Genomic DNA, 20466 nt, shown 5'->3' with positions numbered 1-20466 from the left:
GTCGTTGGCCAACAGATTTTTCCGCTGATTTTCACACACATTTCTTTTATGATTTTGTGAATATTTTTGTTGTTGTTTTGATTTATATTTGCGATTACAATTTTAGTGTCAATGAAACAGGATTTTCATAATGATTTTCTGAATAACTGTTGGGATGCCTTGGGACTGTTCTAATTAGTGGAAGAAAGACGGGACATATTTTATGGCTGCTGGATGGAAAAGTTCATGGAAATCAAGTATTTTTCACGGCTAATTGGTTTCTGCATCGATTTTTGTTCTGCATTTTAAAGTTTTTGAAGAAAACAAACCTTTTAGAATTGTTTAAAATGAATACCATAAAAAAATTACTTCAATATAAAATTACATTTTTAGTACATTTTAAATTAATTAATATAAAATTAATTTGAATAATTTCCAGGGAATAAACTTACTTCAAGATATGCAAAATAAATCCCTTGTTTGCTATCGAAATGAGTATTTCTTTAAACAAAAACTAGAATCCAGAAAATTGTATCTTAAAAGCCAGCCAAACCATGACCCAAAAAGGCAGTCCATCTCCCACTACTTTCACACCTTCAGAAATGATTCTTTGGCGTGCCAATCAATCTGTATCTGTATCTGTTGCTGTTGCTGTATCTTTCAATCTGGTTAATTGCTCGAAACGATGTTAGACAGTAGCAAAATGGGTTGGATGGATGTGTGCCACAGGCCCAACAAACAAACTTCCATCATAAAAACCTCTGGCTCTGCCTCTGCCTCTGCCATTGCCTCATGCATAAGTCATAAGGAAGAGGGCTCCCAGAGATCCAGACAATGAATGGATTTTTTTGTATATTTGCTGCGAAAACAAAGGTGACTTTTGTGTGGAGCAAATAGAAAACAAAAGTTACATCAGTTTTGTGTCTGGGGGCATAAATTAGCATCGCGCTGAGAAATCAAGGAGTGGCAGCAGAGAGAGAGAGAGAGAGAAGGGCGGCCACAAAGAGATCTCTCACCTCTTAAGCGTAGAGCCCGTAGAACCCGTAGAAATGGAACCAACCAAAGTCTCGTTTGCCTCTGAAGTTTCGCCCAATTAGTGGAGCCATCAAAGTGGCAGACTCCCAGACTCCGAGACACAGTTCAGTGGCATGGAAAATCATGCCACACCCCACCCAAAGGTTGCTCTTTCTCTTGTGCTCCTTTTCTTTTTTTTATTGATTTTCCCTGAGGCATTTTCGCCTGCCCTGACATTAATTTAATTGTTTGTCAGCATCTTTGAACCCCGCATGGGACAGGGGCTGTGCCTGGGGCGGGGGCTGGGGCTGGGGCTGGTGGCACCCACTCATGTGGCACACAGAGAGTTATGGAGCTGGAGCTGCGCTGCCTGTCACTCGAGTGCGGTAATAAATTATACAAAATTTAGAGCGATTACAGGGCCAAAAAGCCTTCGATTGATCTGTGCCGCCATAGTTTCCTGTTCGAATCTCCAGCTCCAATCGTAGATCCAATCGTGAACTTGGCATTCGACGGCTTTCGTGGCAATTGTCGAAGCACTTGGCCCAATGACAAGTTTCTTTTTTCGGCTGGCCCTCGGGGGCTCGGTCTCCCCACTTTATCAAGATTCAAGCCTTTTTTTTTCAAGACAAGAATCACGTACGAATGGGGTTTCTTCAGGTTTCTGCGGCATGCGGCATGTGGCAGCGGCAGCGTGTTGTGGCATAAGCCGAGTCGAGTCCCAAGTGAAGTTCCCTCGAAAGTCACGTGCAAGTCCTTTGTCCTGCGAGAGTCCTTCAATCCCATAACCTACTTTGTAGTTAAAGCAACTAAAAGCGAACCAACTTTAGTTATTTTTAGTTACTCTCACTTATTTTTAGCTACATTTATGTTGTGTTTAAAGTTTTTAAAGTGTTTACTAATCCCTGCTCAATATTTTCATCCACCACTGTGATGGCAGAGCAAAAACCGCCCACAAAAATGCCTTCAAAATAGGTTCAAAAGAGGGCCAAAAGGGGCCAAAACAGGCCTCAATCGAGGGAGAGAGGGAGCGACACAAACCCCAAAGAAGATACCATCTCATGCTGCGATATTAAAGCCGCTGACATGCCAAATTATCCCCCCAAAATTAAAGACAAACAACAGAAAAAGAAAAAAATGCTTAAAAATTGGAAAGTGATAAATGGTTTTGGCCTGGTCAAGAGTCGTCTCTTTTCCATACAAATAATGATTGTTGTTGGCTTTGGCTTTTGTCCAGTTATTTGGCTCAATCTTTGCATAGAAATTAGCCTGGAAAAATGGGGAGAACAGAACAGAACCAAACCGAAACGAAGAGAACTCCAATTTGGCTGCGGAATGGAAAAGATAGACAGCCTTCTGTCGACTGTCGACTGTCGGATGTCTCTCGACTAACTGGGCTAACAACTGCCGCTGTTGGCCGCCTTTTGGCAGCGTTTCGGGGTCGCGTAGCTGTAGAACTCGAACGAAACGAAACGAAATGGAGATGAACACGGAATGAAGCAGAAGCAGAAGCCGAAGCTGAAGATGCAGCTTGTGGCATAATGAGAGCAGAAGACCAGAAGAGTCTGTGCCTCGAGATAAATCAAAAATTGTTTGGGCCGGAGGCAGGAACGAGAGCGCGGTGGCAGGGGCATGCGACTAATGCGAGGCATAAATAATGGCTACAAGGGACGACAAGGGAGACCCGCCGTAAGCCCCAAAAGTCTCCAAGTAATTAAGTCAAAAATAGCCAGCAAGTCAGAGGGAAAACTGGGGGAAACACTGGGGGGGGAAGAAGGATTGAGGGGGCGCCAACGGAAGTGTTTATGTTTTTGAAAATTATGTTTACAAAAGAGAAAGGAAAAGCCCCTGGCCCTGGGCCGCTTTTTGCTTTTGGGGAAAATCTCTTTTGATTGTCAAGTTCATAGAAAATGAAAATCCGTATCCCCATCCCCTGCCTCCCTCTCTTTCGTTATTTTTTTGTATCTGAAAACTGTGACAATGTATCCACCGGATAATTATTAACAAAACTATGCCCAGGGCCACGCCCACATCCAAGACCTTAGTACCCATTGTCTTTCCCAAAGGCTTTGCTATGCTTTTCCTTTGGTCTTCCATTCGCCTTGATGTGTCGCTCTCACAGGCAGAAAGCCATAACCATCCGCAAGATATCAATTACCTCGAGAGTCTAAGGCGAAAATAAACAACACAACAATGAGGGAAATGCCAAGGAAATGCCATGAAAAGTGGTGGGTGGGCGGTGGGGGTGGGGGTGTTAACTGACCAACAAAAGAAGTCCAGAAGAAAAGAGTAAAATGAGCTTAAAAGATACTCAATTGTTGCTTTGAGGGAATTAAATGAAGCGCAGAACGACACAAACGACTCTGTGGGCCAGGTGAAAGATGGAGAAAAAGATACAGATACCATAGAGAGAGAAAGATAGAGATACTTAGGGCGAACAGAGAAGAAAGTGATGGAACTACTAGAACTTACGCAACTTGCGATTGAACAATGAATTCTATGGCATATTGTCCATCAAAAGCTCTACAAAAACCGAGCTCAAGCTTGCCGGAAACTTATGGCAATTTTCCTTTTGAAATAAGTAAAAGATACCCAAGCAGAAAAATATCTTTTGGAGCATGATAATGACGGAATAATGTCAAGTACAGACTTGGATTTTTTCCATGTGAAATGCAGCGGATATGGAGAAAAAAGTGGGGTGACTTCGATGGAAATTCCTCAGGAACGACATACCTCGGGAAAGTATCTTCAAGATCTACTCCCAGAGGTAGCCCACACAAGAAAATTTTAATGTATTTTAATGGTTTGGTGCTAGTATTGTTTTTTGCATGATTTGAAATTTTTTTCTGATATTTTTTTATATTTTGTGGTATTTTTAGTATTTTTTGTATTTTTAGTATTTTATTTAGTATTTTTATGCTATTTATCTGGATTTTTTTGTAGTATTTTATGCTATTTATCTGGGTTTTTTTAGTATTTTTATGTTATTTATCTGGTATTTGTTTAGTATTTTTATACTATTTATCTGTTTTTTTTGTGTATTTCTTAATGGTATTTATATTTATTTTTCTAGCGCTATTCCGCTATTTTATAAAATTTTTGTATGTTGATGGTATATTAAAAATTTTTCACTTTTTTCTGATAGGTTTTTAATAGGTTTTTTCGTATTTTCTAGCCAGAAGAAAGTGTTTCCACAACGTATAAAAACTGCTTTGATGTCGAGTTCCTTAAATTCCATTCCATAGACTAAAAAATGTATTAAATTTCAAAGGTAATCCCGTAAATGGTGTCAATATTATGCATATGACTTTCCTTTTTTTGTTTTGGTCAATTTTAAACACATTTCAGTACGTATTTCCACACGTCTGTCTAACAGTAGCTCTTTTCACACTTCATGCAGTGCATTAACAATTTTCCCCATTTAGACACACCTCAAACGCCACAGAAACCCCACACTCTCTTCCAAAAAACACACACAATGAAAAGAAAATAACTAAATTTGCGGTGAAATTTGTTAACTAGAAAACTGGGCAAATGGCCAAAAGGCAATGGGGAATGGGGGGAATGCAACGCAATGCAGTGGCAGTGGCAGTGGCATGGCCAATGGCCAATGGGATATGGGAAAGGGTATGCGTATACCTGATGGACTATGCATTCATTATGACAATGCAACGGCTGTCCACCGCAGAGACCAAAGGAATGTGACAGCATGGAAATTGCATCAACAGACAGCAGCAAAAGACAACAAAAAAAAAGAGAGTGTTTTGTGGGGGAAAGCAGCGTCGCGTCTGCTGCTGCTTTCGACTGTTGCTCATCAAAAAGGCATCCATCATGCCACAGATTGTTGCACAAATACGAGTATGTGTGAAGAGAAACAGCGCTTGATCCGCAGGGCAGGCTCCTCAATTAGCCAAAAATACCAAAGTGCAGACAGGGAAATGGAAATGGAAAAATCTCATTTGGAGAGGAGCGATGGTGCCCTCCGGGAAAATATGCGTGAAATGTGTGAAAATAAATGCAAGTTTAAATGGTTTTCTTGGGGATCTCATCAACAGTTGGACTTTGAATTCAGTGAAGTTCAAATTTACTGGCTTTGTGCTTCGACAAAAACGTTTTCCATTGAAAACTTGGCAACTTTTTCCATTCCCACCGATCTCTGGCTATCATCGGACATATGTTGGTACCTACCCGGCCGGCGATGATCCCTGGCTGACGCTTTTGCCACCCGCCGTTGCATGGATGTGCCGCTGCGGCGGCGTGGGCTGGTGATGCGGCGACGATGTGGCAGAGACAGTGGGCGTGCTCTTGGCGCTGCCGCCATTCGAAGAGGAACTGCCACCGATGCCGCCAGACATGCCGCTGCTGTTGTTGATGCCACTGGCGATGCCGTGTGGCACCTTCCGCTTTGGTGATAGCTCCTGGGCATTCTCGCAGACGTTCTCCGTGTTGACGACCTGCTCGAGCATGTGTATCTTAAGCATGATTGATGTGGCCGATTGACAGCTACGATTGACTCCTCTGATTGACTCAATGGCTGAATGACTCAATGACTGATTGACGGTTTTGACTGCTTGAAGAAGGTTTGTTTTGCTTTTTTTTTGTTTTGATTTGATTTTGGTTTTAGATTTTTGGTTTTGAAGTATTTTTGGTTTGGTTTTTTTTGTTTGCTTGTCTTGTTTTTCTTTTATGTTTTTTCCTTAAGATTTTCCTTTAATTTTCACTTTTAGTTTCACTCTTTTTCACTTTACATTTTCCTGGGGGGAAGGGGAGGCGAAAAACCGTTGGTAATTCAATTGGGAAATCAGATCAAGTGTCCGACTCTGCCTCTCTGCCTCTCCCTCTCTCTCTCCCTCTGCCTTTTTCCGGCGATTAATTAAATTTCAATGGAGGTTTTCCTTCGCTTTTTCATTGGTCACTTGAGCGGCCGTAACATTCCCCCCCCCCTCCCCCACCCACACATTTTCCATAATGAATTTCCCCTTTTACGATGGTTGGGAAACCTCTAATTTCCCTTCGTCCCGCCCTTTGGCGCTTTTCGCAATAAAAAGAATGGAAATTTAATAACTTTATGGTCGTAAAACTTCTTCTAACAAAAAAAAACAGAATACTTCTGCTGGAAAAACAAAGAAAATCACTCAAAGAAAAACATTAGAGAAGGGTTGGGTGGGGGGAGGGGAGGTATATGGTTATTAAAAAGTAATGCCTGAAGAAAAAAAGCTGAAAAGCCTGCCCATCGAGGCGTGGAAAAGCGCGTGAAAATGCGTGCAAACGGAGACACATGTGGCAAAGGAAAAGCCAGAAGAACAGAAGGAAAAGGAAAACCGAAAAGGAAAACCCTCATAAAGCGGCAGAGAAAACTCTCTCTGTGAGGGTGTGTGTGTGTGTGCTTGAACCTGCCCCACTGACAATTGGCTTATGCCTCTTCCCAAAAAGAGAGCAAGAGCGACCTGTGCCTGCGGCTGTGGCAGTGGCACTGGCAGTAGCAGTGTGGCACGTGTCCAAGTGTGCGCCCCCCGACGATGATTTATGATTTACGGCATTGACTGAAGGCATCTTCTTCTGGCCATCATCGCAGCAGAGACCGCCATAAACTTGGACCCCAGTTCCACATGCCACACAGTTCCTTGCCTTATGCCCCATGCCCCATGCCTCAGTGCCTTCGCTCTGTTGTCAGGTGGATGATGACGACGATGAAAGGGCCAACCACCTCTCGCTTAAGTGGTAATGTGCGTACATTACGAGAGTTTGTTCTGAATGGTTAAGGACGGGGCATGCGGCATGGGGCATGGGGGATGGTGAGGGGCCTCTTCTGAGAGGTTTACTAAAGAAAATACCATAGAATGGTAGATATTCTGAGATGAAGGGGCCTACAGCAGAAGCTACTTAACCATGGCTTGGAGTGGGGGTATGAGAGTCAACTGCCAGTGAAAATTGACAGAATGAAGAGTGGAAGATACACTTTCGGCTACTTTTCAGCTAAAAAAGATACTTTCGAACAGTAGGTTCAGCAAAAAGATACTTTTGACTACTCTTAAGGGTTGTTGTTAGTCTGTAGTTACAACGCAATCCATCAGATACAAAGTAGAACAAGTTAAACATTTAACTACCTCTTATAAATAATAGAAGGACATAAAACCATTGAAAAATAACATTTCTTCGGCTTTAAGCAAGTTTTAATGCCATATTTTATGTGTAGATACAATGCAATCCGTTAGATACGCATTTATTACTGATGGAACTTTATTAATTCAAAACTTTAAGCATTTAACTAACGGTTTTAAGTAACAGAATGCAGTCATGGCCAGTTAAGTTTCAGATAAAATTCGAAGAATGAATTAAATCATTTCTTGATAGATACGCACTCAATTGGTACATGGAAATAGATACTCTTCAGAACCCCATTTAGTTTCTGATTATAGATCAAAGAATGCTAAAGTTTTACTTGAAGTAAAATCTTTTTGAGGGTTTTACTAGAATTTTATGCCGTATTTTATCTGTGGATAGAACGATAACTTCATTTGTTCCATTTATGGCCATTTAAATTTCAGATATTCCAAGTAAAATTCATTGAACTTGCAGATTTATGTAGAAAAATTAAGAAATATTAATTGCAATTCATGTATTAAAACATTTTCTATGGTGTTTCTCAGATGAAATGCTTTAAAAGTATCTGTAGATACAATATAAATCCATAGGAATCTACATTTAAGCTGCATAAATACACTTTGAACTCATTTTCAGAATATTATACAAGAAAAGGCAAAATAGCTTAGTTTAAGGCACTTAAGCCTCGACAAAAACCTTTTCTAATGTAGCCTATGCCTCAAATATGTATCTTAATCTATTAATCTATCTGAAAACATGGCCGAACCCATCCGTTAGAGCTTAAGCAATCAAATATCAACTCAATTACTGACCAAATACCATTTAAGCTGCATTCAAAATTAGCCAAACTGAAGGTTGGCCAGAGGCAAAGATAAACCCATACATATGTGGGACCACATTTAATTGGTTTAGTAATTTCTATGAAAACACGACCCGAAAATGCCTCCATCTCTGGGCCAAAATACATAACCTGATTTTCTCATTAATTTGCCCACAAATATTACTTAATTTTCATGCCAATTTCAAAGATACATTACCGCATCTACGCCCCTAATGGCCGCACCCCCTCGGTGACCCAAATTCGCATTAAATCTGTAAATCTTCTCCGCAACATTTGGCAAATCATTTGCTGAAAGATACACAGATACATTTACAGACATCAATTTGCAGCACACACACACACACGGACAAAGATACAGATACATTTTGCTGTCGCTGTAATGCAATTACCCAATGTAAAATCGTATTAAGAGCAATCAAAATGTTGAAGCTGCCACAAATCCCTCTTTCCGCCCCACTGTCTCTGCCTCTATCTGTATCTCTATCTGTGTTTGCTTTTTTTTTCAACACGCAACTTCCGTTACGCGGTTGCAAATTTCTCATTTCCGCATGCGAAAAAAAGCAACAATTCAGGTGCTAAAAAAAAAGATACATCATAATAGATTGAATTACGTGGCATAGACATAAACAATTTGCAGCTACACAAAAAAATATACAAAAATGGGGCGGCTGTTTGCCTCGCGGTTTGCTTTTTTTTTTGTTTTTTGTTGCATTATAAAAACGCATATAGAATAATTTATTTAAATCAGACGCTCAGCCGCTTGGCCGCAGTCACCGCCGCCCCCGAACAACGACAACGACAAGACGACGACATCCATTTATGGGGTGGCATGCAACAACAACAACAACAGCAACAGCAACAGAATTATAAGAAATATCTATACAAATTTGTATTCATTCAAATTAATGTCAAGAGATTGCAAAAAGAGGGAGAGATCAGAGGAGATTCGAGACTCAAGAGAATTGTCTGTGTGCGTGTGTGGGACGATGGGGTGCACCGCCCAGTGGGTGGTCCCCCATTCTGTTTCTCTTTTTAGAGGAGGTTCTTCATTTTGCAGGTTCTCTGCTGTTCTGCTGTTCATTCAATTAGGAATTTTCCATTTTTTATTATTATTGATTTATTGTGATCCGCGGAGTTGCGAGTTCTATAGAAACCCATCGGATGATTGAGTTAATGAAGCAACAAGAGAGAGATATGCAGATACATTACGGAAGATGAAGTGTCGTAAAAGATACAAAATACTTTTGAAAATTATGTGTGGTGGTATTTGTAGACTGAATATTGTATTTCAATAACTCAATCAGCTCTCATTCTCCTCGGTTAAAATCTGTCCTTTGACTACGACACATTTCTGGTATTATTTATAGAATTTTCTGAACTTCTTCTGGTATTATTTCCATATTTTTCTGTATTTGTTCTATCAATATAAGTAGTATTTTTCTGGTGCTATTGCTTGTATTTTCTGTATTTTTTTCTGGTATTATTTCCAGAATTTTTGTATTTTTCTGGTACTATTAGTATGATTTTTCTGGTATTATACATGGGATTTTCTGTATTCGTTCTGGTATTTTTTATAAAGTGTTCTGTATTTGTTCTGGTATTACTTTTAGTATTTTCTGATATTGTTCTGGTTTAAGTTTTTGGGTATTATTTCTAGTATATTCTATGATTTTACTGGTATTAGTCTAATAGTTTTCCTAGTGTTTTCTGTATTTTTTCTAGTATTACTTCGAATAATTTCTGAAAATATTCTGGTATTATTTCCAGTATTTTCTGAAATTTTTGTGGTATTATCACATGTATTTTTCTAGTCTTTTTTGAATTTTTTTCTAGTATTTTCTGGTATTATTTCTACTATAATTCTAGAATTTTTTCCGACACTTTTGCTTAATCATACTTTGTCGTGGGTTGCTTCCTTTACTTTCTCCCTATCAATGATTCACTCCGTTCCGCTTCTATATCATTTTCTTTCCATATATCATTTTATCGTAGCCCCAATTTCCACAATTATCCGAATGATAACTGTGTCAAGTGCTCGACATACTCAAACATTCGCTAACCCCCTTAAATATTTACCATTCTTCCCTTTCCATAAACTGTGGGGCCGCCAACAAACGTTGCGTCAACGTTTCGCAATCAGATTTCAGTTAGTAGGTTTATGCCGCAAACCATATCGATACGTCATTTACGAGCCGCAATCTCTCCACTAAAAAAACATTCTGTGTTCTGTGACTCAATTGAGACACTAAACCAAAGAACCAAAAAACTGAAAGCATTTCCTTATCAAAAACCTGCAAGATTGAGGTTTTCTTATCGTATAAATAAATATTCCTAGGGAAAATGCTGCACCTTAGAGCAGGAAAAACCCCAAAAGACCAAATTCTAAGCAACATCCGGCAGCATTTTTGGCCAAATTCCAAGCTGGGGGACTTTCCTTCATTTCCGTGTACAAGAGAACAGAACACTTCCCTATAGAGGCGGTCGTGTATCTGTCGTACTGTCGTACTGTCGTCTAGCGTCTGTCGTTTGTTGTTTCACATTTTACTCTGAGAATTCTGCTGCTGTTGCCTGTTGCCGCGTTGTGTGCGTTGCACGTGTTCAAATATTTATGCTACGACAAATTTCGTAAACAAATTTGGGCCCCATCTTTGGGCGGCTCCATTTCGCATCGGGGCAACAAACGTTAACAGCTGTCGCTTCTGGCTGTGCCGCTGTTTGGGGCAACAACTTTTTTAGGAGGAATTTTTCAATCGATTGTGACTTCTGTTGTGGTCTCTGCTTCGGTGGGTGGGCTGTATCTCTCGCTATGTTGTATCTTATCTAATCAGCTTCCAATTTTTTGGGCCTCACTAATCAGTTTTTGAACGGTTCTGCAACCTTGAAAGCCCTGCCCCACACGCTCCTATATCTCTGGATGTCCATTGGGGGAGAATCGGTAGAGATATTTCTGGTTTTAACTAATATTTAAATGAGAATTTTATGAATTTTGAGACTGGTTATGTATTGGTACGTTCTCAGAAGTATTTTTTCTATAAACCAATGCAGAATTTCTTTGAATTCCTATCTGTTTTCCATCAGTTCCCTCCTAATCGTCTTTTAAATTAAGTTTTGAAGCAAGATACTTATAAAATGTTGTAAAAACAAAGGTTTTTCTGTTGAAAGTAGTTCTTATAATCACATGTCATATCATATATTCCTTAATTAAAGCATATATTGCTTTAAAACTTTATGTATGGAGTAGCCAGCCATAAACAACTATCTAGTTTCCAGTTGGGCGCCAAAAGTACTGATAAACTTTAAAATTGTTTGAAAAATATCTTTTTTCCCTTGGAATATCATTTTTACCCCACCCCACATCTAAGCCCTATGTATTGAAACATAATCCTGCCATATTGGCAATAACCTTTGAAAATTCAAATATATTTCCCCCATCATATCATTTCGCCATCAAAAACATATTTATGGCACCCTTTTTTCTTAAGCATGTTCGCACTCTCTGCCTTGACCTTGAAAACATTATGTTTCCATATTGCAAGTTTGTTTTTCTTGAATTTTCCCTTTAATCCCAAAGTAAACAAGAAAAACTTCAAAGTCCAATCTGTGCCACGCGACGACCTTCCTATCCGTATGCTCTCGTAATAATTATCCCATAACAGCCCATAAAAATATGAGAAAAATACATTAATTTCATAATTTCTAGCGAAAAACGCTTTTGCTTGGCTCTGGATGGGGGGGCTGTTTTCATTTCTTTTGCTTATCTTCTTTTTCGCACAGGTGTAAACAGATCGTAAACAAAAATCCCCCCATGGTCATGGCAAAATATGGAGCAATTAAAAGTATAGAAAGAGGGAGAGAGTGAGAGGGAGGAGCAGGGGTTGGGGTATGCGTAGGGGGAAGAGTGTTTACCCTTTCCTCCAGACACCCTTTCCTCTTCCCCCCACACACACTCATCATTTAGCATCTTCTAATCCCAATCCCCATCCCCATTAACCGTTGCCTTCTTCCATCTCATTCGCAATCCCCCCCTCACTCTTCCATTTGTTGGATTTTGGCACTGGGCCATCGCCATGCGTCCCATCGTGCGAAAGCGGCGCGACGGCACACGCCCCATAAATTATTATAAAATTTCGCGTGTGTTTTCTCTGCAGACAAAAACGATGAGGATGGGCGGCGGAGCGAGGGAAAGAGGGACCGAAACGAGATAAGACACCGAACAAAAAGCAACAAAAACGCATGGGCAAAACGGTAAATTGTGCAGGCCAGAATCCAAAATCAATGCAGGGCGAATGACACAGCAAGGTTTTGTACTCTCTCTCTCTCCCTCTCCATCTCTTCTTTCTTTGGCACTCTCTCGCTGTCCCTGCCTCTGTCTGAGCTTAGCTTTTGTGCGGATTGCACTTCAACTTGAACCCTCGAGTGGGCAGCGCCAAAGAGGGAGACAGAGAGAGAGAGAGAGCTGCTGGCGGACGGGAGGCAGATGACAAGACAATTGATGGGCCAGACAGCGACAAAAGATGAATGGGGCAACAAGGCAGAAGCACAGAAAGGGACAGGACAAGGGAAAGGCAGAAGAACGAACAGAGGAGGGTCATCAGATAGCAAAAGATTTAAGGAAAGAAAGAGTTACAAGACGAGACACCACAATATTCTGTGTGTTTCCCAAAAAGCAGCTGTTTTTCTCTCCATTTGTTTTGTATTCGCTCGTTCTTTATTTTTGTGCTTTTATTTGTGGCTATTTTTGTGCTCTTCTCTTTGCACTTCTTCTCCTGCCGTTTGTTATTATCGTCCATCTTCATGTGCGCGGGGGACAAGGCCAATTTGCTTTTCGAGTTCATTTACATTTCGCCACCGCCGCCGTCTCGAATGGAATGCCACTTGAGCCTCGCACTACAGCTCCCCCCCCTTTCTCTTGTCATCTTGAACGGACATCTGACATCCGATTCAAACACTCCCAAATATTATCTCAGATTCTGCTTGGCATTCTCTTTCGCATGAATATTTGATGAGTTGTCGTTTACCTTTTTAACCCAAAAATGCAACAAAAATATATGTACGAATCGAGGGAATGAGGAAAAAGTGCAAGCAGGACAACAAGGAAACAAAGGAAAGAGGAGGAGGAGGATGAGTGGGACAGATTGTTACAGGAGAATCAGGGAGATGATTAAAGCATCAAAAGAGCTTAATCAAAGCTTAAATACCCTTAAGGGATCGGATAAGAGCTTTTGGAGGATCCTTTTGAAAGAGGATTACAATTTTCAGAGGTAAAAATGTTCCATAAGCAATAACTACTTCACATTTCATCGATAAAATATATATAACTATCAAATTTATTGTTAAACGATAAGAAAAAACCATAATTTCCGAGAAAATTTAAATAAAATCATTCAAAAGTCATACATTTTTTGAAAATTCAGTTTTCAAGTGTTTAAAAATGGTAATTATTCCTCCCCTATCATTAGTTCTCTTGTCGATTCTCTACAAACAAAACGCTTCACAGAACCCATATGCCCCGTTATCTCTCCAGAGCACTAAAATTCAGAAATTCCACAAATTGCAGCTGGTGCCGAACGATACACGATACAGCAGCCACACACACACACACACGACACACACACACAGATACCACACACTTTTGGCCAATAAATATTTTTGCAAGTTGCACCTTGGATACTGCCCCATGAAACGCCTTTCCCCTCCACACAAAAAAATTGAGAAAAAATGTTAACGAAAATGAAAAGTCAACAACAACAACAGTCAAACGGTGGAGAGGGGGGGAAGGAAAAAAACTGAAATCATTTCAGGCCAGAGAACCCGTTTCGAAAAGTCGAAAAAGAAATTCACGTGCTCTGCACATTTTTCATTGCTTCTTTTTTTTCATGCCACAAAATGCGCCACGCCGCCGGCAAATGCATATTAACAACAGATGCAACAACAGGCTTGATAACAGCCAAAGAACAAGAGACTAAAGATGGGCAGATACTCTAACAGGAAATACATATGGATATTCCAAAGGCAAACCTTTTAAAACCCTGTGTTTTTCCCATAAAAGCCAGAGGATATAGAAACACGATCTTGCGGGAGGGAAAAAGGTTGGATTTGTAGACAGATTTTGGTTTAAATTTGTTGGATTTCTTCGTTCTTTGGGTTGTAAAGGAAAGACCCTCCCGGAAAGAGTATGAAAAGCAAAAGCAGAAGCATCCACGGGTGCAACATTGTCAGCTAACGGGACAAACAAACAAGGCAAAGAGGACGGCCAAAGAGAGATGGAGAAGGGGGGTGTGGAGTGCGTGAATTTTAATTTGCATTTTTTGCAATGCGGAAACGAGAAGAAAAAAAACCAAAAGCGAAGCAAAAGTTGTTTCTTTTCTGTTATAGAAGGAGAGAGTCCTATCCCCACATCGAGTGGCATCAGAGGAACTATAAATAAATCAAAAAAACTGTTCTGCCCCTCTTATGGGATCCCGCCTTATCACACATGTATTACATATACTACATATCCCCATATAACCGAAAAAACCTGTTCGTTTCAGGTTCATGATCTTCGAGTGGCATCGTTCAACCCCTAATAAAAATAAACGCTGATAAGTGGAAGAGAGACAAAAAGACCTGTCGGAATCCCCTTAAATGATTGTATGGCACTCACTTTTTGTGATTCATAGCGACTTATGAGGCAACTCTGCTTTGGGCATAAAGTGAGTGTCACACACGGTCGAGCCTGTGCCGTTTCCCACTTGTTGGACGGCCCTTGCCCATTTCCCAGTCATAAGCATAATCGCGTCACATAACCTGCACATAAATCACATGAGAAAGAGAGACGATTACGATCGGGGAGATCGAATTCAATGGGATACAACACGTAACAATCATGCGTGACGCATATCAATCGAACTGCAGCATGGGACAGGAGACAACAACAACAACAACACAATTGAGATCTATCAAACGCCTCCAACAACACAAAACTCCTTCTCCAGCAACAACACTACTAATAGGAACGAAACATCACAAAACCGCAACAACAACCGCAGAAACCGGCAAAGCGATCGAGGCAGACAGAGAGAGAGAGAGAGAGAGAGAGATTTTCTGCATTTTTGTTGTTTTTTAGCTATTTCTCTTTTCACAAATTATTTCTCATTTTGCGCGGTTTTTGTGTGCGTTTTGTTTGGGTTTTTTTAGAGCCGTTTTGCGGCTGATTATTTTTTTTTTGTTGTGGATTTCTTTTGTAAATTGCGTTTGACATTTGTTTTGCCATGATTATGTTATTCTCTCACTTCTTTCAATCCTTCTATCCTTTTCCATCACTTAATATTAATGGCATTTTGTAATTGAATTGCACGACAGAAAAAAAATGAGGCATTGAAATTTCACTTTGGAAACACTTTCGTTTGGCAGGTCTTCCTCCTCATTGGCTGCTGCCGCCGTTAATTGTAATTTCTATGCACACACAATTATTATTTACAGTATTATTTGTTGTCGAATTTCACTTTTTATTTTTTGGTTCGTTTTTCGGAACGTGCTGGCATTTTGCTGCGCCTCCACTTTCGCAAGACGCGATTTTTTTGACGCTTCTTTTGTCACTATCACGAAAATGCAGTGATAATACACGCACACAGAAACACACACACGCACTCTCACGCTTTCGCAGAGATTGCCAAAAATATAGGAATTCTTGTTTTGTTTTTTTTTTGGCTTGGGGCTTACATTTGTTGCTGCTGGTTTGCCGCTGCTTTCTGCTGCGGCATGCGTTGCAACTGTTGCTGCTGCTGCTGCTTTTGAAGTACCGTTAGAACTGTAGGGAGTAGCGGACTCCAAAGCCGTTGCCGGACTCCGATTCGTACTCGGACGCAGACTCGTGGCGACGCAGGACGACGACAAAACACCGACGACGACGACGACGACGACGTCACACACATTTAAATGGGAGACCAGAGCAGCTCCACTCGCCACGACGGGAAAAACGGTACAAACGTGGGGCCGCAAAGCTACGTTGCGCACGAAGCTCAGATTTCAGGTTCCACAATGGAGTCCACACAGCCGTCTCTCAGAGAGCGCTGCTTTTACTCTCTCTTGGCACTGGAAGGAATGTGTGTTCGTGTGTGTCGCTGTCGCTGCCGCTGCCGCCGTCTCTGTTTTTCGTGTCGGGTGTTGTGTGGGTGGCTGTTGCTGTTGCTGCATTGTGGCATGTTCGGGGGCGGGGGTTGCATTCCAAATGCGCGCAGTTTGTTTGCGTTGGGAGGGTGGGGGGGTATGGTGACAGAGGCCCGCATTAGGCAAAAAGCAAACACAATTTTCAGTTCAAATACCAAAAAGCCGCCCGCGTCCCCCCTCCCCCGTCCACCAGAAGGAATGCAGTTATATTTGCATAGTCTCTGTTGTCGGTGGTGGCACCCCAAAAGTATGCAGAAGGCGGCAGCGTCGGCGGCACGCTTTTACCGCTTCTCTGCTCGGCTGCCGAAAGAGATAACAAAAACAAATCGAACGACCGGCATGGGACCCACACAGATGCAGCCCGCAGCACAGACGTTTTGGAGCGCCAGCTCCATATGTTTTGTTTCGGCGCCAGCGAGAGAGAGAGAGCGATAGTTATGCTCGCTCTCGCGCTCTTTCGTTGGAATAAAAACATAAACAGTTGGTTTGTTACACTGCGCAACAAAGAGTTTGGTCTTTGAGAGTCTTTGGTGCTGGGGCATGTGTGGACTTTTGATAAATTCTTTTACTTATGATATATCTTACACTGTGTTTCCATGTAATTCTATCGAAATCAGACACATACACTCTCATTCCAGATTGCCATTAGAATATATGACTATTTTCTGTATTTATATAAGTATTCCAATCGGAAAACAAATAAAGACTGTATTAAATACATTTCCTAGCAACTTATGTAAATAAAATATATATGAACCTGCCATGACATCAAAATTTTGTGGTCTGGTGTAAAAACAACTTCCATGCTCCACCACGCGCTTATGCTGTGGATGCTGTCTGCCGACGCCTTCTGTTTGTGGAATCTGGAAGTTCAGCGAGAGAGCGCCGCGCTCTCTGCTCTCACAGACACAGTGGCAGAGCAAAGCAAACCACCAAATGGCATCCACAAACCACAGAGAGCATCCACAGCGTTTGCGGCGGCGTGCTGCACTTGTTTTATCAGCGGCCTCTGCTGATAAGAGCACAGCATCCCCCCCCCCCCCAAGATAAACGCAAATGTGGCCAGGGGGCGGCAGCTGCAAGTGTCGCCCCACTTTTAAGGGGGCGGCAGCTGCAACTTCAAAGATCTATGCACAATGGGGCCCACTGTGCCGTGGCACTCACCTTGTGGTTGGTGTTGCCAGCAGGCAAACATTGTCGCAGCTTTCCAGTCGCTGGTACCGCGTGCTCGGGGTGCTCGATCTTCCTCCCCCTCCAGTGGCTCCTCCGCCTCCTCCCACCCCGCCTACTCCCAGGCCGGAGTTGGAGGAGTGTCGCCTGTAATCCGCAAAGCTCTCGCTCTTCCGGAGTCCTGGCATCTTGCCAGAACTGTTGCGCCAGTACTTGATCATGCGATGGAGGGTCTTGGGGGACGAAGTAGAGGCCAGCGAGATGTCGTTGCCACCAGCGAGGTGCGACGGCGGCGCTCCATGTTCCACCAGGGTCCTGTAGGAGCTCATTCTTCCAGTTTCCCTTCTGCTTTCTGCCACTTTTCGAAGCTTTTGCTAACCCAAAATTCGTTGGATTATCACTCCCGTTAATCCCGCTCCACGGTTCGATGTCGCGTCGCGCTCGATTTGATTTTTCAGACTGACGGCGCAACAAAGAACGCAGCCCCATAGTAATCCCCCAGTACAATGGGCGCTATCTGGAGCATTCAGCATTCCCTCTCTCTCTCCCTCTCTCTCTCGCGAGATCTTCCTCTCTTTTTGTGCCGTTTCACTTTCCATTGTATTTATTGCTTCGCACGTTTTATTGCTGTGGTTTTTTACACATGTTTTTTTTTATTAAATTACTTATATTTCTTGCACTTGCAGTATAATTTCTTTCTTTCGTTTTGCATTTAATGCGATTTTTCCCCCAGCGATAAATAATAATTACTCAGGCCGTGCGATTCCGTTCGCTCAGCATATTTCCAGAGAATATTTTGAGGCACAACTATGAAGAACATTCCCAGTTCTATATGCGATATAATCCTTAGTTCCCTAGAATACTACCCATGACTCTTCTTTATATTTATAGGGACGCTCAATCGCGGTATTCGTGCCATCGTAAATCTCTCTTGAACGGACACTAATTCCTACTGAAACTGTGGGAGTGTTAGACCAATTGTTATCTTGATTGGGATCAATCCACCCCCTTTGACACGCCCCCTATGATACGGTGGATGAATACAAATCATTGTCTAAGTTCTAGTTCAACGCTCTAATCAATCAGAGCCACAGATTAGAGGTTAATCAATTTATCCATCAATCAAACAAAGGGTGTATCCGAGAACTTTCAGGGAGTACTTTTGATAATGTTTTTCAGTAGAAAAAGCGCTGGCATTGAGGATTTATTATTGAGACCTTAAAAATACCACAATCCAAAGATATTATACGATGTTTAAAGAGTATATTTCTTATAAAAGAGGGTTAAGGGAACCTCCTTGAAACCTGCTCCACTCTGCAGATAAGGCTAAATAATGGAGACCACACAGCATGTTCGTCATGATATATTTCCCGCTTAGAACTTGTGGGGAAGGAACTCAATCTGAGTTCTGTGGCACATGAGTGGAGGGAGAGAGAGAGAGAGAGAGATTATGAAGACCTCATCAATGCATCAATCAGTCAATCTCTGTTTACGACTGCACGGGTCACAGAGGACAACTTTTATGACTCTCCAGAGAGAGAGAGAGAGTGGGGAGAGGGAGAGTAGAGAGCACTGGCGATAAGAAGACAGACTGGTGGGCGTCTTCGAAGGAAAGGAAAGGAAAAAGGAAGGGAAACAGAAATGCTCTTTCCTCTGGAGTACAAAGAGGAGCTGAGGAGGGAGGGTGACGCCTTCGATCAAAGGCAGTATCGACTGCTTCCCCGAATCGACTTATCGGGTAATCGAATACCACGCCAATCCAGATAAATCGAAACATGCCAAACGACAAATCGCACGATAAGCAAATGAAATCGAAATCGCGCAAAACTGCTACTGTAACGGTTTCGATTCGCGCGCGGCAAATCCAAGCAAGATTTATCATGACATTTCCTAGATGACGACACCCATACCAGGCCCCCGGCACCCGCCCCCCTTCCCCCTCGCTTGCGGGATGCCTTGTCAAAATTACATTAAAGCGGAAATCGCCTGCTCCGCTCCACTGACCGCTGCAGATGGGGTAGGGTGGGGGCTGTGACACGCAACACCCGCGACACACTCGACGACATAAATCAGGCTCCCAGACGCGCGGAGTCGCTCTGTCTTTGAGTGCGTGCGAGCGGGCGAGAGCTGTAATGCGAGACACTTGCATTTTTGCTCGCATTTTGAGGGGTTTGAGGCGAACATGTCCGAGCTGTCGCTGGAGTACCCTCCCCTTCCATCCCCCTTCCCCTTCTGAACACAACTGTGCGTGGAGAGACGTAACGTAACACAGAGGCAGGCCATCAGAGAGCGGCACACGCAAGACTCTTGTCGACGTCCGAATTTGAGTTGCAGTTGGAATCGGAGTTGGGGGCAGAAGGCGGCAGGCGGCAGGCGGCAGGAGTGAGTGGGAGCCAGCCAGGACTGGCCAAACATATTTCACTCGATGGACAGCGGACACGAGACTTGGGCCTTAATTGACATGTGTTCATTAGAAGAGAGACAACACCACGAGAGGGGCAGGAGATGGCGGCAGAGAGAAGGGAAGGGAGGCAGACGGGGGCTGGGGTTTGAATTTTGGGGAAAGAGAAAGAGCAAGAGCACTTTCTCTTTCATTTTGAGGAAGAGAGGAAGCTTTAAGGCACCAAAAAGCTGTTCTATGGGGGGGTGCTTCGTCTTGGACAGCTGAGTCGGTCCCAAAATTCAACAACGTCTTCAATTCCTGAGGTATCATGCGTTCTATCGTCTTTGATTGTCAGCGTTTCTCTACTCCATAAAATTTTGCTCTTTTTTCCTTATCCAAAACGACAGTTGCTCTATTTTCCCCGTCCCCTCGCTCTCCGCTCTCCTCGTACCCACAGCTGTTGACGGGCCCTAATCCTAACCCTCTCTCCCTCCATTTCCCGAATCATATCTAACGTTTGACCTCCTTGCTAATTGCCTTTCAGCATACCCAGCGCCGGCCGAATGACGTCCGTCTGACCCCCGTCCAACAGCTGTGTGACCTTTCGGCCTTTCGGCGGACGGTATGGAAATCCCCTACAATCCTTATAGGACAATAAAGAAAGACAAAGACGGCTTTGCCTTCGATAAAAGTTATAGGCGGCCATAAATTAAAATGCAAATTAACACAGAAAGAGAAAGAGCGAGGGAGTGGGAGTGCGAGTGGGAGAAAGAGAAGCCTATAGACTCACAGAAAGAGATAGACTTATGTCAGAGGTTTTCGAAGA

The 20466-nt window shown here is 42.4% G+C and overlaps 1 protein-coding gene across 2 annotated transcripts in view; it reads right to left on the bottom strand.

Annotated features, from left to right (window-relative positions):
• The window catches only part of LOC6589823 (rap1 GTPase-activating protein 1), a 103684-nt gene extending 86074 nt beyond the window's left edge, over nucleotides 1-17610 (bottom strand). Inside the window, exon 1 of one of the 2 annotated variants that reach the window (XM_026989182.1) lies at nucleotides 17252-17610. In XM_026989182.1, coding sequence (XP_026844983.1) covers nucleotides 17252-17586 — 335 coding nt within the window. In that variant the 5' untranslated portion in view covers nucleotides 17587-17610. Of the gene's footprint in view, nucleotides 1-5181; nucleotides 5612-17251 lie in introns of those variants that run through there. The other variant, XM_026989183.1, reaches the window with a different exon arrangement.
• Between the last annotated feature and the right edge of the window lie 2856 nt (nucleotides 17611-20466).

This window comes from Drosophila persimilis, unplaced genomic scaffold, assembly GCF_003286085.1.
Source record: "Drosophila persimilis strain 14011-0111.01,24,50 unplaced genomic scaffold, DperRS2 tig00000191-arrow-pilon, whole genome shotgun sequence".
NCBI classification, from domain to species: Eukaryota; Metazoa; Arthropoda; class Insecta; order Diptera; family Drosophilidae; genus Drosophila; species Drosophila persimilis.
Note: the sequence above shows the minus strand (reverse complement) of the source record. Positions and strands in the feature narration are given on the sequence as shown.